This window comes from Carettochelys insculpta, chromosome 22 (assembly GCF_033958435.1).
Source record: "Carettochelys insculpta isolate YL-2023 chromosome 22, ASM3395843v1, whole genome shotgun sequence".
Classification (NCBI taxonomy): Eukaryota; Metazoa; Chordata; order Testudines; family Carettochelyidae; genus Carettochelys; species Carettochelys insculpta.
Genome location: NC_134158.1, coordinates 21075646 through 21100442, shown reverse-complemented (window position 1 = coordinate 21100442; position 24797 = coordinate 21075646). Strand labels below are relative to the sequence as shown.

At 44.9% G+C, this 24797-nt stretch overlaps 1 protein-coding gene across 2 annotated transcripts in view; it reads right to left on the bottom strand.

Annotated features, from left to right (window-relative positions):
- WDR62 (WD repeat domain 62) overlaps positions 1-24797 on the bottom strand; it is a 55380-nt gene that overhangs the window by 29862 nt on the left and 721 nt on the right. For both annotated transcript variants that reach the window (XM_075016642.1, XM_075016641.1), the window contains exons 2-15: positions 15817-15908; positions 13670-13732; positions 13151-13208; positions 12037-12207; positions 11426-11560; positions 9386-9568; positions 9080-9240; positions 7838-8012; positions 6003-6140; positions 4683-4858; positions 2840-2931; positions 2310-2435; positions 1311-1378; positions 817-938 (exon numbers count right to left, since the gene is read on the bottom strand). In XM_075016642.1, coding sequence (XP_074872743.1) covers positions 817-938; positions 1311-1378; positions 2310-2435; positions 2840-2931; positions 4683-4858; positions 6003-6140; positions 7838-8012; positions 9080-9240; positions 9386-9568; positions 11426-11560; positions 12037-12207; positions 13151-13208; positions 13670-13732; positions 15817-15908 — 1760 coding nt within the window. The remainder of the gene's footprint in view (positions 1-816; positions 939-1310; positions 1379-2309; positions 2436-2839; positions 2932-4682; positions 4859-6002; positions 6141-7837; positions 8013-9079; positions 9241-9385; positions 9569-11425; positions 11561-12036; positions 12208-13150; positions 13209-13669; positions 13733-15816; positions 15909-24797) is intronic.

Here is a 24797-nt window from a genome sequence, read left to right as displayed (position 1 = left end):
AATGGGGCATGGACAGGAGACTGGTCCCCTAAAAACATAATCTGAAGATTAATTCTTGGGAAAACTGGACATTTACAAATGGTTTAGGTTAACCACCTTAAACTGCTGCAAACTTTAGGGTCGAAGCATTACAAGATATTTAAAAAAAACAAAACAAAACAAAACCCCCCACACCTCAGAACTCTTCATCTGAGAGATTACTGAATAAAGAATTAAAATTTCATTATAAAAAAAAAAATAGCACAGCTATTATTAGGACCTTTATAGATGACACCAGAGTTACTGGACAACCCTTGAGGTGTATTCCTGTTATTCAAAGATGTTGCTGAAGTCTTTATTAGAGACCACAGCTGCATCTACACTAGCAAGTTCTTTTGAAAGAAGGGCACTCTTTTGAAAGATCCCTTGGCACATCTACACACAAAAAGTGTTCTTTTGACAGTGAATCGAAAGAATGCAGCACTCCTTTTGAAAGTGCTCTTCACTCCTGTTTCAGGAGGAATGCCTTCTTTCAAAAGAAAATGCATGTAGATGCTCCATAGGGCTCTTCTTTCGAAAGAGCAGTCTTCATGGCACCTGATTTTTTCAACCCCTGGCCTATTCTTTTGAAAGAGCGGGGGCTGTGTGGATGGTCTCTTTCTAAAGAGCAGATCAGTCTTTTGATCGACTTCTTCATGTGTGGACACACACTTTTGAAAGAAGTTCCTTTGGAAGAAGTCTTCCGGAATGGTTTCTTTCGAAAGATCTCTGTAATGTAGACGTAGCCAACATGTTTTAGTCTAGCCAACATAAAATAAATAAATAAAACCAATTCACCTGACATTTCTATCTTGGCAGGCAACCGCTACATATTGCTGCGTGATATCAACATCCATGTCATACAAGGTGGTTTTTTCAGCAACATGGTGAGTTCTAATGAAATTAATCCCATCTGCAACCTGCATAAAGACACGCAGATTGGAAAATAAAATTGGAATACGCTGCTTCTTGTGATACAACCCTGACTTCTGTCAAGAATTTCTCCGTCTATGTTTATGGAGAAGATTTAAAAATCCCATCTAGAATGTGCAACCTCATGTCAGACAATGACAATAAAACCCTTCTAGAGAAATCCTGTAACTTTACAGTGCCTGCAAAGGCTGAAAGTTACATCATCTCAGACTCTAGAGGTTATTCAAAGTTGACTCTTTAGGGATAACTTTAAATTATACAGTGTAACTTCAATTTTGTCAGAGAACATACCACAGAGAAGATAGTATTTTGCTTGTGAATAGCTGCCATCATCTACAGAGGGATGCTATACTGCTTACCTTTTGTGCACTGCGAAAATAAATACTTTTGTCAGCCCCACAGCTTATCATTTGAACTTCTCCATTACCTGAAGGAAAAGAAGATAGGGAAATTGAAGTCAGACATTCAGGTTGGCACCAAAACCTAATAGGGATTCATGGCAATTATAAAAGAAAAAGCCAATACTACACTAAGTAGCTTCCACTTAAAAACTAATTGCTTAAGACCTAAAGGCCAGATCCTCAGCTGATATAAGTCTGCCAGGCTGTATAAGAGTCAATGAAGCTACACTGATTTGCTTCAGATGAGGATTTGGTTCCAGAACTCTACTGACAAACAGAGAATTACTGGAGGAGGCCTGGCACTAGGCAGCAGCAGTTGGGCTCCCCTGCACTCCCTGCAGCACTAGGAGCCACAAGCAATCAGAACGCACTCAGCGAGCACACTCGCTTCGCTTCCCCACATCTCCCACTACCACAGGAGGTGCAAAGGGAGCCCAACTGCTGCTGCTGCCCTGGGCCAGGCCACCCCCCCACTAAATCCCTGAGGCTGTTGTCCCTTGGAAGACAGGATACCTTGCAGAGGGGAGGAGGGAGCGGACAGTGGGAAGAGACTTAAAAATAAACCATCAAAATTACAAAAACAAAAATCAGACTCTACAAAGCTTAATTATAAGGAAACTGACTTCACACCACCTCCTCCTCCAGCCACTTTTGTGGATTTAGAAGTGGAGGAGGGTGGGGGTGTGGAAATCTCTTACTATTTCTTTAAATTTTTGAGAGACCAAATTTTTGGTTTTGGATTTCTCATCCAGACCCCTTACAATTTCGCAGAGCTTCTAGCAAGTTGGGAAGAAAAAAGGTTATTTACTCAGTTCTATTGCTAAGGTATGCAATAACCTATCCTTTTAAAATAAAGAATTCAGTTATAATAGTTTAAGTTCTCTCCTCACAGCACAGACACATATCAATGAAAATGTAACAGGAGCAACAACTTAAATACAAAGTCTGAAAACTTACCTGCAAATTTGACAGCTGTTATGGCAGATGAATGATCATCCAGAGTTTGCTCCAATTTATAACTTCTATCTACATTTAACACATGAATCAGTCGGTCTCTGCTTGCTGAAGCCAGCAGTGCCATCCCTAGAGACATTAAAGGCACATTTGTAAAGGCATGGAGCTTTTCATTTCCTTTAAAAATAAGCACCATTTGTTTGACATGTTATATTCTGAAGAGTCACCATGTAAATATAGAAGGTTTTTACACAAATGATCACGCGTTCACTCATAAGCTTATTTTACAAGAAACCACACACTTTTTTCCGATATACTAAAAGGCCAGAGAAAAATATTTAACAGAGCTAAACAACTGAAGGGAGTTTGAGAAGAATATTTTTGCTAAACTGAAGATGCACATAGTTTAATGCAGACTGAAGCCAAAGAAAACACAAATAATTCTTTAATATCTTTTCAGTATCTTCCATGAATTCTGTTGTGTTTTTGTCATTTTCTCAAACAGATTTTATGGTTTGTGTTTAAATGCTTACCAGTTTCTGGTTTGGAATACTCCAAGCAGAGAACTTCTGAATCATGAGCTTCTACCTTAATCACTTCATGCATGAACTGTAACTCATGTATCCTATGACGAAAATGCACCAGTGAAAAACTAGCAGTTTTAGTGGTGGGATGCCAGGTCAGCAAAGTACCTGATCAAATCAAATTTATTATGGTAGTAGTTTAATGCCAATCAGGAATGGGACCAGGTATGTTAAGCACCACATAAACGGAACAGAAGATGAGCTCTTAAGATTTTACCATCTTAACAAAAAAACAAAGATTCAGGAAAGCATAACATGAACATATGCATGACTAAACCCACCGAAGCCTCAAAAATGAGTTGAAAAGTGGGAGAATTCCTAACAGTGAGAGATTCAAGGAGCTCAATCTAAAAGACAACTGACAGGTGACTTGAATGCAGTGTATAAGTACCTTCACAATGGACAAAAATACTCTGTACTAAAAGGCTCTTTGACTTAGCAAAGAAAGGCAGAACAAGAGGGATGGATGGAATTTGTCTGGCTTCAATTCCAATGAGAAATAAGGCACAGATTATTAAACAATGAGGGTGATTAACAATTGGTACAAACTCTCTCCAAGGAATGGTGACACCACAAGATAGGGAATCTTTCAAATCAAGACTGGATACCTCTCCAGAAGAGGTGCTTTAGTCAACACACCAATTATTGAGCTTGGTACAGGCATAACTGAGTGAAATTTTTTATGGCCCAATTTATACAGGAAGTCTATCAGAGCTTATCGTCCCTACTGGCCTTACAGCCAATGTATCAGACACAAATGCATGTGTGTTGAATGGAACATACGTGTAAGTGCCTGGCTGGATGAGGGCATGATTACCCAATAATGTCTTATTACCCAGTGGACAGTCAGATAATAGCAATAATACAAAGCCACTAACATTTAAGGAATAAGATTACCCTAATGCAGGGGTGGCCAACCAACCAGAGTCAAAGAGCCACATCTTATATATTTATTTTATATATCTACATCTATATATAAATCTATAAGAATATCATACATGGTTTAATGCCTTCCCACAGAGCCAGGCATCCCCAGCCCCCTGCTCTAACTCAATCCCCCTACCCTCCTCCAGAACCAGGCACCCCCAGTGCTTCTGCTCTAACCCTCTTCCTCCCCCACCCCCCAACCCCCCAGACCTAATCCAATGCTGGCGACTCACTGGTACAGCAACCGCTGGCACCACCACATGCTTCTCCTGCCAAGCGGAGCGCACATGTGCAGAGTGGTGGTAAGTGCTCTTGTCATGTGACTTGGAGCAGGAGCCACATTTCTTCACTCAAAGAGCTGCATGAGGCTCAAAAGCCATGGGTTGGCCACCCCTGCCCTAGTGATTAGCTTTGTAAATAAATACAGAAAAAAAAAATTATGGAAAAATCACAACCAAATGCAGGTATTAGTGAAGGGATGCGATTAGAGTGGGACCCTCATCCTCTAACGTCAGGATTGAAAGAAAACTTAAAAGAGGCAAAAAAAGGATGTTAACTAAACTTAGTTTTCATTGTATTGAAAATTTTAGACTATCTGGTTTATGCATAGTTATATGACTAATAAGTGAGTGTGTTTGGGGAGGAGTGAGCAGTGGTCATGCCGTTCTTCTGGTTAATGGTGGCTGCAAATGTGGCTCCCAAGTGCCAGTTTGATTAAGGTTAGCTACACAGTTACACCTTGATTTGCAGCATAGATATATCCTGACATATACAGAACCTGTAGCTACTTGGTGAGCATTTCCAGGACCATTTCTGCAACTTTCAGTGAAATAGAGTGGAGATGACAGATGGCAGATATACTTGCCTCAAGTTGCCTCCTCGGTCACCAGAGGCTAAATGCTGGCCGTCAGGGCTAACCTGCATCACACGCACACCTGCTTTCACATCCAGATAGCCTGCGTTTTCATTTCTGTCAGGCACAGTGGCTGAATCTTGCAAATGCTGATTATTATTGTCCACATACACCACCTTCAGCAAGTTCTTTATATTGCGAGGGGCAAAAAGAGAGCAATTTTGGTATATACCACAACAACGAACAATAAAATGCTCACCACGGTCCCTGGGAGTGCAGTAGCTTTGACTTCAGTAGTTTACTAGTACCGTAAGGATGGTATTTTCAAAAATGTTTGAGCAAGGATCACAAGCCCCAGTGCCTTTCAGTAGAACCTATGCATCTAACTCACATCAAGTGTTTTTGAAATCCCACCCTAATTTTTATAATTCTTTCTGCCCCAAGAACTCAAATCATCATCCCTAGTTATAATCTGAACAGAACAAACTAGTCCCAGCCGTTAAAGGGACAGGCCATAGCACTTCCATCAGTAAATCTCAACGTGCTTTACAAAGGAAGGTGGGATCATTCGACCCCTTTTACAGATGGGGAGAGGGTGGCAAAGGAACAGTCACCCAGCGGCAGAGGCAGAAAAAGAATTCAGGATGATTGCAGTTCAGTGCTCTATCCTCTAGGCAACACTATCTCCAAAGCACTGGTCAGAGACAGATTGAACATCATGGAACACCCTTGCAAGGGTGATAAATATCACAGTTTCATAGCTGAAGAAAATGCAGTACAGAAAGGGGAACACAGTTTACCCATCTTGTTCTTTAGCCACTAAATCCCCATCTTTCATTTTCAAAAGGTCGGCTCCGTACAAAATATCATTGGCTTATCTGTACTGATAAACATGGATAGGAACTGATCTTGGCAGAAGGAACAAGCTCCAGGCTCTTCAGGTCATTGTAAATCTTCTGAACATGTTTAAAACAAAAGCTAGCTACCTAATAACTTAAATCAAATTAAAGTTAGAAGTAACTTGTTTTGAGTTCAAAAAAATAGTACACATATGAAAAAAAGATAGGCGACTGCTAAATGAGGTACTGAACGAATACATCCCACTTCCCTGGCCACAATCCATTTCCAGACAGCATCACTAAATTCGTCAGCTGTGCAGTCTTTCAATGCCTCAATATAAGAGAGATTTTATATAATTTCCACCACTATAATTTTCCCTTCCCATAGCAAACTTAATGGCTGATCTGCCAGACTTTTCACCTGTCCCTCCTTATTCTAAAGCTGTTTGTGCGCACCTGTTAACAAGAAAACAAGAGACATCATGATGCTTACATTACTGTAAATATTTTTGTGAAACATTGCTCCAGTGCCACTTTCCACATTCCAGAATCGTATGGTGTTATCTGATGAACAGGTCAGAAAAGATCCTGGAGGTAAACAAGATCTGTGATCCTCAAACTCAGGGTACACCTACATATTTCAGTAACATAAAAGGAAGGCAGGGGCAATGGAGAGAGGAGAGGTACAAATTATTTCATATTCAAAAAACAAGTGGCTGTCCAGGAGCCTAAGTAGCAAGAGAAGTTTGTTCTACACAACCCCTCTCCAATTCTCCTTTTAAAATTGGAGAGATTTTTCTCCCCAGAAAATGCCTTAGGTGAAAATGACGAACAGAAAAAGGGGAACTGGAAATCTTTGTCAAATTAGGTGTAGGATTTTTTAATACCTTAATTTCAGCCAAAGGGATTCTATTAGCATCCATTTTTTGTACCTAGAAGTCCCAATCTCCATGGTCCTGGACATACTATAACTGATATAAGAGAGAGTCTCTACCAAGAACAGCTTCTTGGGTAGAACAGTCAGGGAAGCACAGTGGAACAGTGATACACTTATAACTGTAATAGACGAGAATCACTGTGTGACTAACCATCTCACTGTCTCTCACCACTGTCCTTCCAAGGAGCTACTTAGATTCCTTATCATGAACCCTAGTGGACTATGTATCAGTTCCTCTGTTAGAGGAAGCAAGGACCCACGACAGAGTTGATAACAGCCAACAGATAGGTTTTCTTTCCCCTCCAAAATAATTTACTTTAAAATAAATATAAAGCAAACCTAGGCACTTAAGAATCTACCAATTCCATCACTAGATATCTCAAGGCTGAACACTGTCAGCACAAAGCTTGGAAATAAACATGAAGTACAGGTGTATTTTTGTGGAATGTTCCTGGACCACTACAATTGAATTGAACAGCAATCACTTGCAGCTCCTTTTTGACCACATCAGCTACACAAGAAAGATAGTCAAGCTTTGATCACAGTTGTGGGGGCTATTAAGGCAGAGCTACTAGAGGCTGCCTACATATATTTTCTATTGAACATCCGCATCCACCCTAAATATCAAACTCTGCTTTTTACCACCTTTTGCTCTACCTCAGGCTCCTGTACTATAAAGAAGGTTGATAGTATGATCTGACTACAGGAAAACGTTTCTTACTAACCAGTTACTGTGCCAAAATAGAAATAATATGATGGCAAAAAATCATCTTTCTAAGTGGGTGAAGCTAACAAAGAAGCTTATGTCACATTTTATTCACCACCATCACCTTCAGAAGCTCTGTTTCATGGTGATTCTGTCTCCAAGATCCCTTTAAAAGTCATTAAAAATTGCTCTGATGACTTTCGAAAATAGCCCTAAGGAAAGCACCTCACCATGAGAGCTAAACACTACATGCTGAACCTCCGTAATCCAGCACACTCTTGTCTGGCATCATCTGTAATTTGGCATGATTTTAGTTAGCCGGATGACTGTCTATCGTGGGCTTGGCCAAGTTTCCTGTGGTCCCATAAAATTTGTTTACAGTCACAAGTCCTGGCTCTCATTTTCTGTGCAGTTATTTAGATGTAATTTACCCCTTCTAAGAGTCCAGTAAGAAGTGGGAGTGTTGGTAATGCTGCTAGACAATATTGACTTCCTGTGGTCTGGCAAAGTCCCTCGCTCAGCACCAGTGAGGTCCCAAGGGTGCTGCACTAGAGAGGTTCAACCTGTAAGTAGCTCCTGGACTTTAAGTCCAAAGTCAGAAGCTTTGTGCTGCGCAGTATGAGGACAGAACAGAGTGTATCTTTGATATTTGTAACTATCTCTAGCAAAATGAACTCCATCTTACCTCAACGTTCCATACAAAGGAACTATGGAAGAGGTCTGACCACACTTTGTGAACTCTCTTGGTGTCTTTAACATCCCAGATGTATATACTGTGGTCTTTGTACACACAAGAGAGCCAACAATTACATGGGTCGAAGGCTAAGGCAATAGTGTCTGGGTAGACGGAATCTGGTCGTCTTAAGAAAGACAGAGAAAAAGGAATTATTTATAGTTGTGTTTAAAGGCAACATAAAAAGCATGCTATACACAAGAATTCTTTTCAACATCTGAAATTCACTAATTTTCCAGTCTATCAAACATAATAAAAACCACAGATTTTCTGAGCATGAACTTAGTCTCATAAATGTCAGCACTAGGATCAAGTAATTCAAACCTGACAGTGGATATCATCATCATTCTTGGAATTTTACCCTTTTTCCATAAAGAGCTTTTTCATAGCTATACAATTCTGTGGCTACACCCCAAACAGATTGTTTTGATAACGCACAGTTTTGAAAAGCCCCCTAGCTGCTGGAAAACATTCATGCCAGTTAGTTACATTGAAAGACAAATCAAGTTAATGAGAAGTTACCACATCTGTAACGTGCTTTGAGAGTTTCAGATAAGAAGCCTGATATATGGGATAAGTATTTTTATTAAAACAGACAAAAAAGTTGTCAAGCCTGATCTGTCTTAAATCCTTATACCGTTATATGTAAAGTATCAGGCTTTTGTTTCTTCAAGCTCCTTCAGCAACTCATTTAATGGGTAACAGACCTCTGAAAAATGACCAATTTCACGTCAATTTTCTTATGCAAGAGAAAACACAAGCTTTCAGGATCAAATTTTCAGAAATGCTGAAGTATCAGAGGGGTTGACATATTAGTCTGTATCCACAAAAACCACAAGAAGTCCTGTGGCACCTTATAGACTAACAGATATTTTGGAGCATAAGCTTTTGGGGGGCAAAGACCCGCTTCGTCAGATGCTATGTCAATGACGGGTCTTTGCCCCCCGAAAGCTTATGCTCCAAAATATCTGTTAGTCTATAAGGTGCCACAGGACTTCTTGTGGTTTTTGCAGAAGTGCTCAGTTTCCACTGTCAATGGGCACTTCTGATAATCCAGCATTTGATATTAGCCACTATATTTAGAAGCTGTACAGACTATTTAAGATCTACAAAGAGAAGCTACTTTTTCCTTCAAGCCAAGTCAAAACATAATAGCGGCAGTGATGCACTGCATTTCATGCCAGACCTTCGTACCTTGGTTCAAGCTCTTTGGCTACATCAACACCCAAGTAGTGAGGTTTTGGTAGGTCAGTGAGATAGTGCATGTTGTGGGAATAGAAGATCCTCACGGTTCCATTTGCACAGCCACAAAAAATAAACTCTTCACTAACACAGATGCAATTTGCTAGCGATACCTGAAGGAAGGAGTCCACATGCATTCAATTATTATACTTTTTAGAAAAGAAAGATTTCTAGAAAACAATTACAGCAACATATAATGGGAGCAGAGGTTTCTGAAATAATAGAATGGTTCTACAATAATTAGATAAGGTGTTTTACCTTCAGATCAATCCACTTTTCCAGCATTCTCTTCTCATTAAACTGACAGAGAAGCCCAGAGTAAGACACACAGAAAGTGTTGCCCAGCATTTTCCCTTGCCCGCATGCTACACCGCAAAAGATGTTATTGTGAAGTTCTCCCAGAAGTCCAGAGCGACCAACTAATGGGACAGTCTCTTTAATCTGTAATTTAACAAATAGTCTGCATTATAAAAAACACAGATTTGTCGTTCTGACACTTTATATTGAGGCTCTAAAGTAAGCCTCACAATAACCCTACGAAACAAGTAAATTCCTCCTTTTTGTAAATGGGAAACAGGATTGTCACACATACCAATTCATGTTTTCCAGAATCCAACAATTCAGCTCTGTCAAAGAACTGAAAAATGCCGGCAAATAGGTTTTAAATATGAATTAGAAATTTGTTGCCCCTTCATCCTTGTGCTCTGATGGGAATGGGATTTGAGACTGCAAATTTTTAAGACTACTTCCAGAAAGAGAGATTCAAAGTCCATCCTGGCTGTAGGTCATTCCTAAAGCCGGGCAGGAAGAGCATGACAAAGTGCTCAAGTGCAGGGCAGAGGCGAAAGCAGGCTAGCGAGGGCCAGTATGGCACTTCGGTAAGAACCATCCGCTCGACCAGCCCATACTCAGCTGACTTTTTGTTCCACCCGTCAGTACCACTCAGGGCAGCAAGGTTAAAGCCCCCTTTCAAAGCTCCAATTCATTCAATCACCCTAGGCCCCATGGTTTGCAGGGCCCCCATGGGGCACAGAGTATCCTAGGGGGCTAACAAGAGACCTGGTGCTACAGGAGAGGTTGAGCCTGCCCCTATACTCACTAGTGACAGGAAGTGGAGCAACATGGCTGGGAGCGTGGAGCAGGCTTGGGCCAGGATGCTCCACTTCCCACTGTCAGTGTGAAGGGCCATTGGGGATGGGGATGGGGCTGTGGCCCAGGGCAAACCCCCCCCCACCACAGTGCTGCAGGCCCGAACCTCTCCCCACTTTATCCCCACCCTGACCCCTCACCTCCTCCCCAACCAACCGTACTGGGGATTACCTGGGGCAGGACAGGGCAGCGTCAGCAGTGTTTCCCCCCACCTTTCCCCACCCCCACTCAACACATAAGTGGTGGGAGCAGCAGCCTATGGCACAAGGGGAGGCTGCTTCCTGCTGCTGCAGAGAGGCAGGTTGCAGTGTGCCGGGAGGGCATGGAGGAGCCTAGCAAGCCGTTGCTCACGCCACCTGCCTGGTGAGTGTTTGCGTGGCAGGGTGAAGGGATGAGCTGATGGGAGGTGACCCCCTGCTGCTCCCACCACCACGCCCTGCACCAGGTACTCCTCCCGTCCTTCTGTCCCTAGAATGGCTGCGAAGCACAAGACCTGAGGCAGCCACCCCACTTCATCTTATGGACAGGACAGCTCTGCCAGTGAGTGCAGAGGTAAGCTGGGACCTGCTGATGGTGCCAGCCCTTCTGGTAGTCCCCTGGGCCTCCTTACTCATAGCAGGTGGCTTGAGGAAGGGGTGGGATGGGGGCAGAAAGAGGAAGGTCTGGCGGCAGATTGTCCTGGGCCCCACACCACCAAGGATAGTCCTGCCAGCAATTTAAAAGGGCCCATGGCTCTCAGTCACCAGAGCAGTAACTGGGAACCCAGGTCCTCCAAATCCCCACTGAAGCTCCAGGGCTTCTAACTTCTACCCCTGGGGCTCCCAGTCTCTGGCCATCAAAGACTTGGGGGTGGGGGGGAAGTATTCTGCCTTTCCAGGGGCCAGTAGCCACTCCCACCCCCACTAAGGATGCAGAGCTTGGCATAGAGAACACCAGTAAGACCTGGCATCTACCCTCAGCCCTGGTGTAGGGCACGAAAAAAAAAAGCTCTCTCACTGCTCTTTGACTCCACTTTAAAAGACCAGCTCAGTCTGGTGTCATGACAGATATGGGCCACACATCCAGTCAGCCGTCTGCATATCCTGAGCACCTTTTTCAAACCCCATTTACTTCCTCATCCAACCGGTACAGCAAAGGAGAAAGGTTTACCTTAACTTCCCTTGATACATCCAAGAACCAGAATTTAACATGGCGGTGGCCAACAGTAACAAAGTAGCTGTCCTCAGAAAAGGATATTGCCATAACCTTACAGGAGACTTTGTTTGAGGCTACTAGAGTATGTTTCTGTAACAAGGCAAAAAAAGAACACAGCCAATAATTTACACATGACGAATACAGGGCACAAGAATACGAAAGTGAAGAATGAATTTCCATTTCCACTACAAGGCCAATTTTGACACTGCCTCATCTCCACTTCATCCTCATCATCATAACTTAACAATTCATATGAACATGGACAGGAAGTTCATCTGCCAAGAAAGACCGATTTTTCTGACAATTCGGACAAGGCATTTTTGTGAAACAGAAATTTTCTGACTGCAGGGTGCAGGATTGTCAAAAGCTCCCTGGTCTCTGGAGGGGTGTCTGATGCCTTCCCCCAAGTGAGATCTGCGGCTTGGTTTGAACAAAGGAGGGGAATTTTGATTGCAGTCATTCTCATGTAGCTTTCACAGATATTTTATTGTAAATGCATAAGTACACTCTTTGCTTTGCAGTGAGAAGTGACAGGATATTTGTCCCTGGCACCTGCAGTTCCTTACCTTCCAGTCCCATACGTTGACAACCATGTCATGCTGATAGCCCACTGATACAATATACTTCATGTTGGGAGAAAAGGCCACACAAGCCACTCCATGTTTGTGGCCATGCAGCTCAGATACTTGCGCCTTCTCCTCAATGTCCCACACTCGTACGGCTGGTCTGTGCCCATTCTGCAAGAGTCATTTGAATACATGCTGTCATTTGAATTAGACACAAAAGATAAGAATTGCCATCCCAGATCAAACCAGCAGTCCATCTAGTCTAGTATGCTACTGCAGGCGACTCGATGTTCAGTCTGGAGTTAAAACGCTCCTCTTTACAGTTTAAATTCCAAAATAGCACCACCTGATTAACTGGCAAGAATTCAGCCAATCTACTGAGGCTGGAAAGCTAGCTAAATAACCTGCACTAGCTGAGCATTCCTCCTAGTCGGGGAGCCAATAGATTTGCTGAACCCCTGGGCAAGGCCTGGGGAGCCCAGCTCCCTAGTCCCAGAAGGGGCAGGGCACAAGGGCAGAGCTGGGGGCTGCCAGGCCTCAATACCACCCAGCGTGTGGTTCCCTACCTTCCCTACCTCTGCCAGCAGCACTCTGAAAGCTTTGCAGTAGCCAGGAGCCATAGGCCCTTGTGAATTGTGGGGCCCTGGGACAACTGCCCCCTTTGCTTACCCCACCTTTATCAGTGAGCCTGTGCCTAGTCTTACTACGGCAGTTTTTCTAGGCCAGGGTGTCCAATATGCTTGCCTCTCACCACGTGGCCAATAGGACGCCATGTTGCGGTGAATACAGCTCTCAAGCTGCATGCAGCTCCTGGAGCCTTTAAATGTGGCTCCTCCAGACAGCTGCATGCAGGAAGTGCTGCCCACCCATTCTGTGCATGTGCCCCACTGGTGAGTTGATGACATTGAATTAGAGCAAGGAGGCTGGGGGTGCCTGACTCTGGGGGAGGGAAGAGGGCGTTTATTTAGAGCAGGGGGGTCAGGGATGTGGTGAATATGTAAAGATGACAGCCACAAGTGTGGCGATCCTTGAATTCCTATTGACACCGCTGTTCTAGGCACACCAGCGTTCCATTCCAAGGATGCACACTACAGTACACTTCAGCAGCACTCACCTCACCAGTAACAATAAATTTTCCATCAGGGGAAAAAGACAGAGCACTCAGTGTTTTCCTGAAAGAAAGATAAGGCTTTCATTTCTCCTCAAAGAAAAGTCAGACAGCACTCACCACACCAAATACTATGTTAAGGAAAAAAAAACAAAAAACAAAAAAGTCTTGAAGTTACCCGGAACAGTGCTATCCAAACACTCAGTCTACAATAAACTATCCATTTAAACTGTCAGGTCTTTGGGGCACAGACTGGTTTGGTTTTTTTTTGGGTGTGTGTGTTTGTAAAGTACCTGGCACAAGGGCTCTGCTCCATAATTAGGAGCAACCAAGCACTACTATAATACCATGTTTCCAATCTCACCTCGCCAGGCGGACAGCAGCCACACACATAGTGTGAGCAGTTACACTTTGCTCGGTTCAGAGTGCTTTACTTTCCCAGCAGCCCAAATCCCAAAAAGCAAGCTTGGAACAAGGATACCCAAGTGCCATTAAGGTGGTGAGTAAATTAAGCATTTACAATACCTGGACGTATTAAAGATGTGTCTTTGTTTATTCTTTTTGGGATTTAAAATTACAACCACACACCTGAAAAAAATGAACAAGACATTTACATTAATAAGCATTTCACTTGGTTCGTGGGGTGTTAAGAGTAGGATAGCAATCTGCAGAGTTTGGAAGATTTCCCACAAAAGGGACAGTGTTGCAGAGAAAAAACGTATCCTATTTTTAATTAAAAAAGTACAGGTTGCACCTGCCTGGTTTAGCATGGTTGGGACCTGGTAGTCCCGAACAAGAGAATTTGATGGACTACAGATTCTATTCCCAGACAGCTCTGCTCCCAAGGCTGCTGCAACCCCAGCCTCCCTCCCCAGGACTCCAACCCCAGCTCAGGCTGCCAGGGGGGCTCTCATCTGCCTCACTTTGCTGTGGGCAGGCGGGAGCTCCAGCTTTTGGCCCCCAGCCCCTGCTGCCTAGGTGGGATGCTCCGCTTCCAGCTCCTAGCCCCCATACTGCCATGGGAAGGCAGGGGCTCCAGCTCCAGGACCCTGTACTGCTGCAGGAGAGGCAGGGGCTCTAGCTCCCAGCCCCCGCACTGCCACAGAACAGGTGGGGACTCTGGCACTGGCCCCAGTCGGGCTGCTAGCTACCACTCCAGCCCCAGCTGGGCTTGCTTCCTGACGCTGAGAGGTCAGTAACCTCAACCCAGTACTTTCTTGTCCTGGAACATCCATGGTCTAGACAAGAGAGTACCAGCTTTGAGAGATGCAACCTGTAACAACAACAACTCCCCACCCCCACCCTAACTTTTGTTATCAGTTGAGCTCCATGTGTTCGACAAAGGAGATGGGAACTGTCTCATTATCGACATTTTTGAGAATGGGTAACTGACGCACAGAGCTATGACACAACTGGCCCAGGATCATCCAGCAGGACAGCTGCATTGTCAGGAATAGGAACAACATTTCCAGATTCCAGTCCCATGTTCTATCTACTTGGCACCCCAGGTTAAATGTCATATTTTTAGAATGTATTTGTTCTGTATTATTGCAACCGCTTTGGGCCAATAGATGCAGCAGCATCCAGATTCTGGAATCTATGCCTGGAAATGGCAGGGTCGATACAGAGAGGGGGAAAAAAAAAAAAAAAAAAAAAAAAAAAAATTATAATTTAAGCTACTCCGGTATCATGAAACTGACCAATCTAATGCACAGTGTTATCAGACTTGTGGATGTCTAGGAATGAGGGGAAAAAAAAAAAAAAGCCTTTTAAGACTAACAATTTTATTTATTAGGTAATGAGCTTAGAGGACTGATTGTTTTTTTTTGTGAAGCTACAGACTAACACAGCCACCACTCAGACTATGAATGAAAAGGTGAACTTAAAGCACTCTTTAGCCAGCCTAGAAGATGTGGTCGTTGTTCAAGACCTTTCCATTTCCAGCCCTTAGTTGCTTGACAATTATGGTCAGATAAGGCAGGAGTGACTTTTTATGTCGGGCCCCACTTTTCACCCCTTTAATTAGCAAGGCCCCCAAACCCATCTAATGTAATCCAACCCGACAAACTTTGGTTATGTCCATATTAAAAAAAGTCCTTTTGGCACATCTCAGAAAATAAGTCTGTAGAATGTAAAAACTTTATTAGATCGATATATAAATGCGAGTACACAGACATAAAACCAGTACCACATTTCAACATTTTTAATGAGATGTATGAGGCCGAGACCCTGCAACTGATCATGCTATGCTCTCCCCTTATGAAATTTCATGCCTCCGAGGGTCCCCCCTTTTTTGCGCCCCTGAGATGAGAGTTCACAGTCAGTTGGAACTTTGATGCTAACACATGCATGTAGATACTCTGAACATGCTTACAGTGGTAGCTGATCGTATCGGGGACGGGATCCAATCTTTGCTCACAAGTAATCGTTACTTATGCAAGCTGCATCATTAGCCTCTGCTTGTGACAAGTCTACTCTCAAGTGACAAAGGGCTGTAAAATGGGGCCACAAGGTTATAGTAAAATAAAATTATTACATACATACAGTTGACAAAACAATCAGGCCCCATATTAATTTTCTTTTACTCTATACCTTGCAGTGGTTTCTATCATCATGCAGATAGACACAGAACAGACTTACATTTTTCACATTTAGTTATGTAGCATACTTACCCTGCAGCATATGCTATCTGCCCGGTATTTGGATCGCAGGATAAACCACTACTAGTTTGGGTAGTTATTCCCAACACTTTCTCAAGCATAACCTGTCCAAAAAAGGGAGGAAATATTGATGTCTAGTGTAATCAGAACTATGTAAAAGATTATTTATAATTCCCAATTATTAGATTCTTGAAGCTGTTCCAGCAATTCAGAAGTAACACTTCCCACATCAGGTAAAAGCAAACCAATAAAACTTCCAGGCAAATAATCATGCACAACATACAAACTTAACATTGAACTTTATGTTAAAGTGGAACATTGTTTAATACACCAAATAATTAAAGATAATGTGTTCAGGTTTTAAGGGAGCACCTGGAAATATTCTTCCCTCCATAATCCTCCAAACCTAGAGATCAAAAGTATGTATCTTAGGCTATGTTCATACTAGTCTATACTGGCATAGTGGCTTAACGTGGATGCAACCTACAGTGACATAAGGGCTACAGCTACACTAGTGAGTTCCCCTCCCCCCCCCCCCCCGACAAAACTGGAGTTTTATACGTATCTCACAGAGCTGGAAGGGACCTCCAGAGGTCATCAAGTCCAGTCCCCTGCATTCACAACAGCATCCATCACCAAACCTGGCAGTTTTTTTGTTTGTTTGTTTTTAAACCTGCCCCAGAATCTTGAAAGGCCCTCTCCAGGGCTGAACTCACAACCCTGGATTTACAAGGCCACTACTTCACCTCACGTCCACACGCAAAATACATTTTGTTGACAGTCTGTCGACACAACTCGGCACTTCCATCGACTACCTTCTGCCTTTCCCAGATGAGGAAAAGCACCTTTGTCGACAGATTCTGTCAACAAAAAGCTGAGTGGATACTCTGAGGGCCTTCTGTCAACAGACAGGGCTTCCAGGACACTGGGCAGCCCTGTCTGCTGTGCTTCTGGTTGGCTGTGTTGTTCAGAGTGCCGCTGGGCAGTCCAGCCGCTCTGTTGACAAAGCAGATTGTTCTTTCAATCTGCTTTAGTGTACAGCTGTACTCCGTCGACAGACATTTTGTCGGAAAATCTGTTCCGACAGATGTTTCTGTCAACAGATGCTTCTCGTGTAGCTGTAGATGAGGTCTTTTTCTCCTTATGTGGGGTTCACAGATGAATTGTGCACTTTTCTGTCAGCCTGGCTGTGTCTACACAGAGGGAGAGAGAGACATCTGTCAACATAGCTGCATACGTCCCAGGAGTGTTTTCATGACAAAATAGGAAGTACAACCAAAGAGGGACAGTAGCTTTGTTGCCAGGATAGCATCTCCTGTGTACAAAGCTCTGTCCACCTTGGTGCTTTTGTTTTTAAATCTTTTGTTAACGGGGGTATTTTCCCCACACCTATGAGTGACAAAAGGTTTAAAGTCAAAAGTGCCACGTGGACAGAGCTAGGTTGATCTAATTTTTAAACATAGCCTCCATCTATTTCTATACTAGACATAGAAGTTGACCACCAATATGTAATTTTAGCCACACCAATTGCAAAAATTGACTTAGCAGTCATTGTCCTCAACGACTGTTTATATAGAAGAAGGTCAACAGGAGCGTTTCTCCTGGTGACCTTCCTTAATCCTCGCTGCTCACAAGGAGTTCCGGGATTGAATTTGACCCCAGAAAGCGCCATTTCGTACATGTGTGAAACAAAGCCCTGAGAAGCTCGACCCTGAGACCTAGCCTAAGGGTTTGTCTTCATTAGAGGAAAGATCATCCCTGCCACGGTCGATCTTCTGGTGTTCAATTTAGCGTGCTGGAGGGGCATGCTAAATCAAATTTACAGAACACCCCTGCTGACTGTGGTATTCTTGCCCCTTGTCACAGGTAAGGGAAGTTAACAGGAGTGCAAGCTCCTGTCAACCTCCCTTACTGGAGATAGCATGGAAATCCAAACTATGGTACTTCGACTCTAGCTATGTAATTAACATACCTAGAATTGTGTAACTTAATTCAACCTTCCGCCGTAGTGTAGTTGACTGTATGGTCTGTACCGCACAGCTGTTAATGACAAGACTTGTTGCTAAAACCAAGTTTTGTTGACAAAACACTGCCTTTTGTCAACTAAGCACTGAGTATACACTTCTATGCATCTTTTGTGAGGAAAAACACCCAGTTTCAGTGACAAAAAACTTCCATTCCATGAAAGAGATATTTTTCCTTTTCCCCTCCCTTTAGTGTCCACAAAGGAGACAAACACTGCTGTTTGTGTAGCTGACAAAACTGGCTTCCACCAGTATCCCACGATGCCTTCCCTGATTGCTCTGCTCAGTGTTTTGATCTCTGCTGCCCTGCAGGTATTTGCCCAGACAGCAGAGCTACTCTGTTTGGGTAACAAACAAATAGCAACTCATTGGAGTTCTCCTGATCTGCTCTGCACTGGGAACAAAGTGGTAGACAGACATCTGCAGCTGTTGGAGGGGGACAGGCTGCTGTCCTGCTTTGACATGCTTCAGCAGAGTGAGCTCACCAAGCTCACCTAGTCATGATGTCACTCCCAGGAGCTGAGGAGGTTGTGTGAGAACAACCCAGGATGCGCAGGGATCAGCTCTGCCTTCCTACAACACTGCACTGTGGGGTACATGCCCACAATGCATTGTTCAGACTATTAATGATGGAGCCCCCAGTGGGGGTGTGAGCTGTCAACAGAGCTCTCTGGAGATTTTTGTTTTGTGAAGTTTGGGTGTTGACATAAGTTCTGCCAACAAAACTAGGCAGTATAGACCAGTGTTTCTCAACCAGGGGTATGTGTACCCTTTCTGGGGTACATTGACTCATCTAGATAATTGCCTAGTTTTATAACAGGCTACTTTAAAAAAAAAAAAAAAAAAAAAAAAAAAAAAGAACCAAGCCACTGTTAAAGTCAATACAATCTAAAAATTCATTCAGACAATGACTTGTTTCTACTGCTTCATATGCCTTACACTGAAATATAAGTACAATATTTCTATTCCAATTCATTTATTTGATAAGATGGTAGAAAGCCAGCACGTTTTCAGTACTCATCTTCTGTGATATTTTTGCTCATTTTTGAGGAGTTTTTAAAGTGAGATGTAACTTGGGGGTATGCAAAACAAACCTGACTCCTGAAAAGGGTACAGTAATCTGGAAAGGTTGAATGGCACTTATTTCAAACTGTCAGATTACCTTAGAACCACATTTCTCAACCAGTGGTAAGCGTACCCTTATGGGTACAGAAGACAAAAGTCTGCAGGTACTTTGAATTTTTTTTTTGTTTTAAAAAGGGGTACACTTTATAAAACTCTGCCATGAAGCCTTTAGGGGTTCCATGCCAGCCCCAAGCCTGGATAAAGGAGGAGGGGTTGGTCTGATGAGTTAAAACGTGCTGACCGTAAAACACCACCACGAATGAAATCTGATGCCAGCAGGACTAAATGATAAAAGATGCTGGCTCAGACAGTTGCCCAGATAAACAAGGTCTGCAACACCAATGGAGCGATCAGGGTTGGGTTGATAAATTGTCTACCGAAAGAAAATTACAATTAAACATATATACTATCAGTTGGAACATGGAATATCCAAACACTGCAGGCAACTGGAAAATTAGAGCTGCTTTGAAAGGAGATAGAGATACCGATGCAACATACTTGGACTGGTGGAGATGTGCTGGACAGCACTGGGAGAGAAGTGTTGTTGCAAAGTCATTTGGTTAGGGAACTAAACGAAGTCTGAGGCAGGGGTCAGATTCCTTCTTAGCAAAAGAGCTAGAGGAGCATTGGCAGGATACAAACCAGTGGCCGTTTCTACACAGGCCACTTTCTTCGAAAGTTGCATGGTAATACACAGCCTGAAATATGCTAATAAGGCATGGATGCAAATTCCCTGCGCCTCAATAGCATAATGTCACATGATTTGGATTCCGGAAGACCGTTCTTCCGGACTCCAAAATGCCGTTTAGAGGCATGGACCCTGGGGAGGGGGCGGCGCTTCTGGAAGGAAGTCCTTCTTCTGGAGGCCCCTTCTTCCCAAAAATTTTCGGGAAGGGGCCTCCAGAAGAAGGACTTCCTTCCGGAAGCTCCCCCGGGGCCGTGCTTCTAAATGGTGTTTTGGAGTCCAGAAAAACAGTCTTCCAGACTCCAAATCACGTGACGTTATGCTAATGAGGCACGGGGAATTTGCATCCATGCCTCATTAGCATATTTCGGGCCATGTATCACCATGCCAATTTCGAAGAAAGTGGCTGTGTAGAAACGGCCAGTGAGTGCAAGAATGATGGTAGCAAGGTTCGAAGCAAAACTGTTCAACATCTCAGTCATTCAGGTGTTTGCACCCACGTCAGACAGTACAGAGGAATAGTAACAGAGAGGGAGCCATGCTAGTCTATACACTATCTAAACAAAAAGCAGTCAAGTAGCACTTCAAAGACGAGCAAAATAGTTTATTAGGTGAGCTTTCGTGGGACAGACCCACTTCTAGACGACACTTCTAGAAGTGGGTCTGTCCCACGAAAGCTCACCTAATAAACTATTTTGCTCGTCTTTGAAGTGCTACTTGACTGCTTTTTGTTTTGATAGTACAGAGGAAGAGACTGAGCTATTCCATAAAGACTTGACAAAGACACTGGAGGAGATACTGAAAAGAGCTGTGTTGATAATCAGAGGATATTGGAATGCAAAGGTAGGAACAGATAACAAAGGGTGGGAGAGAGTCATGGGAAGGTTTGGATATGAAGAAAGAAATGAACAGGGCAAGAAACTACTAGAGTTTGCTTCAGAGCACGAGATGGTGATCTGCAACAGGAGATTCCAACAAAAGAACTGTAGGAAGTGGACATGGCAATCAATTGACAGGAAGTCCAAGAACATGGGTAACATCAGTACAACGGTGCTGAACTTTCCAAGAAGCAGATACAGACTCGGACCGCAGTTTAGCGATCACAAATATGAAGATGAAACTCAAGTGTAAGACACAGTTTAAGGAAAGAAGAGACAGGGCAAGGAAGAAATAGGGAATGCATGCAGAGCAGTGCTTGAAGAGAAGGTTAGGAATGTGGCCAGAGAGAAAGACCTAGATAAAAGGGTCGAAAGGATAGCCACAGCAATAGAAGAGGCAATTGAACAGGCTGTTCTAGAAGAAGAGAAGATCAGTAAGAAGAGGATTATGCAGGAGGCACTGAAGTTAGTCCAAGAGAAGGGAGCATTGAAGACCAGAAGGGATGTTTCTGAGAAGGTGGAACAATAATATAGGGTGAAATGCAATGAGGTAAGAAAAGCAGCCAGAAAGGACATGGCAAAATGGTTAGAGGAGCAGTGTGAAGATATAGAGAGGTATTATGGTGAATGTAAGTACCAGGGACGTGTACAAAATGATTAAGAATATTAATAGGAAGTGGCAGCTGAAGCAGATGGCGATCAAAGATGAGAACGAAGAGGTGCTCATGAACAAGCAGAAGACTGTGCAGTGATGGACGAGATATTGCACCAATCTATACATATATCAGAGGGGTAGCTGAGTTAGTCTGTATCTTCAAAAACAACAAGAAGTCCTGTGGCACCTTATAGACTAACAGATATTTTGGAGCACCAAGCCCCAGGGAGCCAGGAAGGAGACGAAACCCCGAAGAAGGCACAGCCCCACCCCATGCTCCCCAGGAGCCCCGGGGAAGCCCCAGGGACGCAGCAGCTGCCTATGCTTGCTCGGCTTCCCCAAGGCTCAGGGAAGGGACTTCTACCACCAGCTGTGCCTGTGCAGCTGCTGGCAGAAAAGGTCAGCCAGGGAGAGGGCCCAAATACGAGATAATTCGTCCCTTTTACAAAATAAGTCAGGATGCCTTTTCGGCATCCCATGTAAGGGAGCATCCTGCCTAATACAGGACAGATGGTCACCCAATCCAAGCACCACCCCCTCATGTCAACCTAACTTACCACTGAAGCCTCATCCGCTCTCCATTTTTCAGTCATGGAATCTTAAGGCGGAAGGGACCTCAGGAGGGTCATCGAGTCCAGCCCCCCCGCTTCAAGCAGGATCAACCCCAACCAAGTCATCCCAGACAGAACCTAGTCAAGCCGGGACTTAAAACCTCTAGGGATGGAGAATCCACCTCCTCTCTAGCAAACGTATTCCAGTGCTTCACCACCCTCCTGGTGAAGTAGTTTTTCCTAATATCCAACCTACTCCTCTCCCATAACTGCAGACCCTTGATCCTTGTTCTGCCATCTGTCACCACTGAGAACAATTTACCTCCATCCTCTTTAGAGCCCCCCTTCAGGAAGTTGAAGGCTGTTATTAAATCACCCCTCAGTCTTCTCTTCTGTAAACTAAACAAGCCCAAATCCCTCAGCCCCGCCTCATAGGTCCCCTTCCATCTCCCCAAGCCCTGCCCCCAGTTACTCAAGCCCCACCTCCTGTGCACCTGCCCAACTCCCCCTTAACCCTTCTCTCACTCCAAGCCCCCGCCCAACTCCCCGCCTCCTTTGCATACACCCACCCACGCCCATCACCCACCCCGCCCCTCAGTCTAAGCCCCGCCTCCCTTGCATCTTGCTCCTCCCCCCGCGTCATCCAGTCCCTTACGCTAAGCCCCGCCCCTCCCGCGAGCCGCGCCCTCTCCTCAAGCCCCGCCTACCATCGCCTCAGCATCTCCCCTCCCGTCGCCCCTGCCCCGGTCGCTCACCGCCTCCTCCGGCCCCAGGTGCCTCGACCGCCTCCTCAGGCTCAAGAGCGGCGGGGAGTCGGCGCCCCCGCTCCGGGTGTAGAAGCTGCCGCCGACGCACCCCGCCATAACTGCGGGACCCTTCGCCTCGCGCCCCTCCCCACCGCCGGCTTCCCGCTGCGGCGTCTTCTCGACTCCCCGCAACCGCTCGAAACTGCGCGCGGAATCCCCCTCCTCGCCCCCGTTGGCGGGTGAACACGCCAAACATCTCAGTGACCCGCCAATAGCGGCGGCTCTTCCCGCAAATCCCGCCTCCCTGCGTCCTAATGGGTGGTGTGCATGGTAATCATCCCCGCTCGGCCAATAGCGCTTCCCTTTCAATCTCCCTCCCCCCGCGGGGATGGGAGGGCACGAGGAAAGTCAATCATTTTTAAGTTCAGCCAATAGTAGCAAAGCTACTATTAAAATCCCGCCCCTATCTTCTCAGGCTGTGGAGCTCCGCAACGTCTAAAGCGCACGCTGGCGTTTAGCGTGCAGGTTCGAATCCCAGCCCCCTGAAATGCCATGCGTTAATTACCTGAAACGCAATTAATAAAATTAACCCGCTTAGACGCAATCAAACCACTAGTCTCGGAGGAGAAAACTGGAGCTCCAGGATGCAAACCCTCTGCAGATGCAGACTGCCACTGAACTCCCTGATCTTTCTGTGGCCTGAGGGGCTTGTTGAATTACTTCTAATATTCAGACCCCACAAGGCAGAATTTTATCATAACTGGAAGGGTCAGAAGATGCTTCTGCACTTGCATACACAGAGCTTATTGCACACACTAAAGATTCTTTGCATCCCTCTGTCACACACAGAAAGGGCTCCATGTACTCTCCTTTTTCCCCAATGCCCCTCAATGCGGTCCTCCATTTCTCCCTCAAGGTAGGGATTCTTATCTTCCCCAGCCTCTCCCCAGTTAAGCAGCTTAACAACATAAGACCAGACATGAGTCCACACTGGTCCATCTAGCCCACTATCTGATCTTCCAATGGGAACCAAAACCCAGTGTTTCAACTGGGAACAGAACAGGCAATCATTATGTGATTCGTCCCCTATTAAATTAAGACATAGAGCAGGAAGGGACCTTCAGAGATCAGGGAGTCCAGTCTGCTGCTCCCACAACAGGTCCTATCACCACCCTTAAGGGATTTTTTTTAAATCTATTTGCCTTAGATCCCTAAATAGCCCCCTCCAGGGCTAAACTCCAGGTTTAACAGGTCAGTGCTCAAACCACATATCTATCCCTCCCAGCTTCAGTCCCAGCTATTTCAAATCAGAAGTATGGGACAACCAGAACATGCGGTGCATCCCTGATCATCTGAGCTAACAGCTATTTGGTGGGCCTATCAACCAGGAATTTATCTAGTTGTGTTTTGTTTATAATCCCATGAGGCTGTGTCTACATGGGAGCCCACCGTCGAAAGAGCAAAATTGAAAGCCAGAAATCAATATACCAGCTTGCAAAAGAACACGACCACACGGCAAAGGCGGATCACAGTTCCGACCCACTCTTTCGAAGACCCCATCTCATTATTTCAAACGGGAGCGTCCACACATGTACGAGTGCTCTTTCAAAAGCAGGGAGGCAGAGATGCCGCAGATGGGGTCGCATGGCTGTCAAGCCCTTCTGGGGCCCGCAGCCAGCCGCCTGCCTTAAAGCACCCCCTCCAGTTCCCCCGCCCCGCACTAGCTGAGGCCTGCCGAACTGCCAGGAGCAACGCAGACCCTAGTGCAGCAGCACCATGGGTGACGACACCCTGCTCTTCGCACTGGATGCAGACATTCTGGGCACTGTTGCCCACATTGTCTGCAGGGTCACCGCAGCCGCCCCCCTCCTCCTTGGGAGACAGAACAGCCCCCCCAAGGACATGGAGCCCACCCAGACTGCACTCCACCCCCTGGTACCCCAGCACCTGTGGAGCCACCCCAGCAGCACAGACTGGTGGGAGTGATTGGTTCTGAACATAAGAATGGCCATACTGGGTCAGACCAAAGGTCCATCCAGCCCAGTATCCTGTGTGCCGACAGTGGCCAGTGCCAGGTGCCCCAGAGGAGGTGAACCGAAGACAATGATCAAGCAATTTGTCTCCTGCCATCTGTCTCCAGCCTTTGACTAAAGGCTAGGGGCACCATACTTTACCCTTGGCTAACAGCCATTTATGGACCTAACCTCCAAAAATTTATCAAGCTCTATTTTAAACTCTGTTAGAGTGCTGGCCTTCACAGCCTCCTCCGGCAAGGAGTTCCACAGGTTGACTGCGCTGTGTGAAAAAAAATTTTCTTTTATTAGTTTTG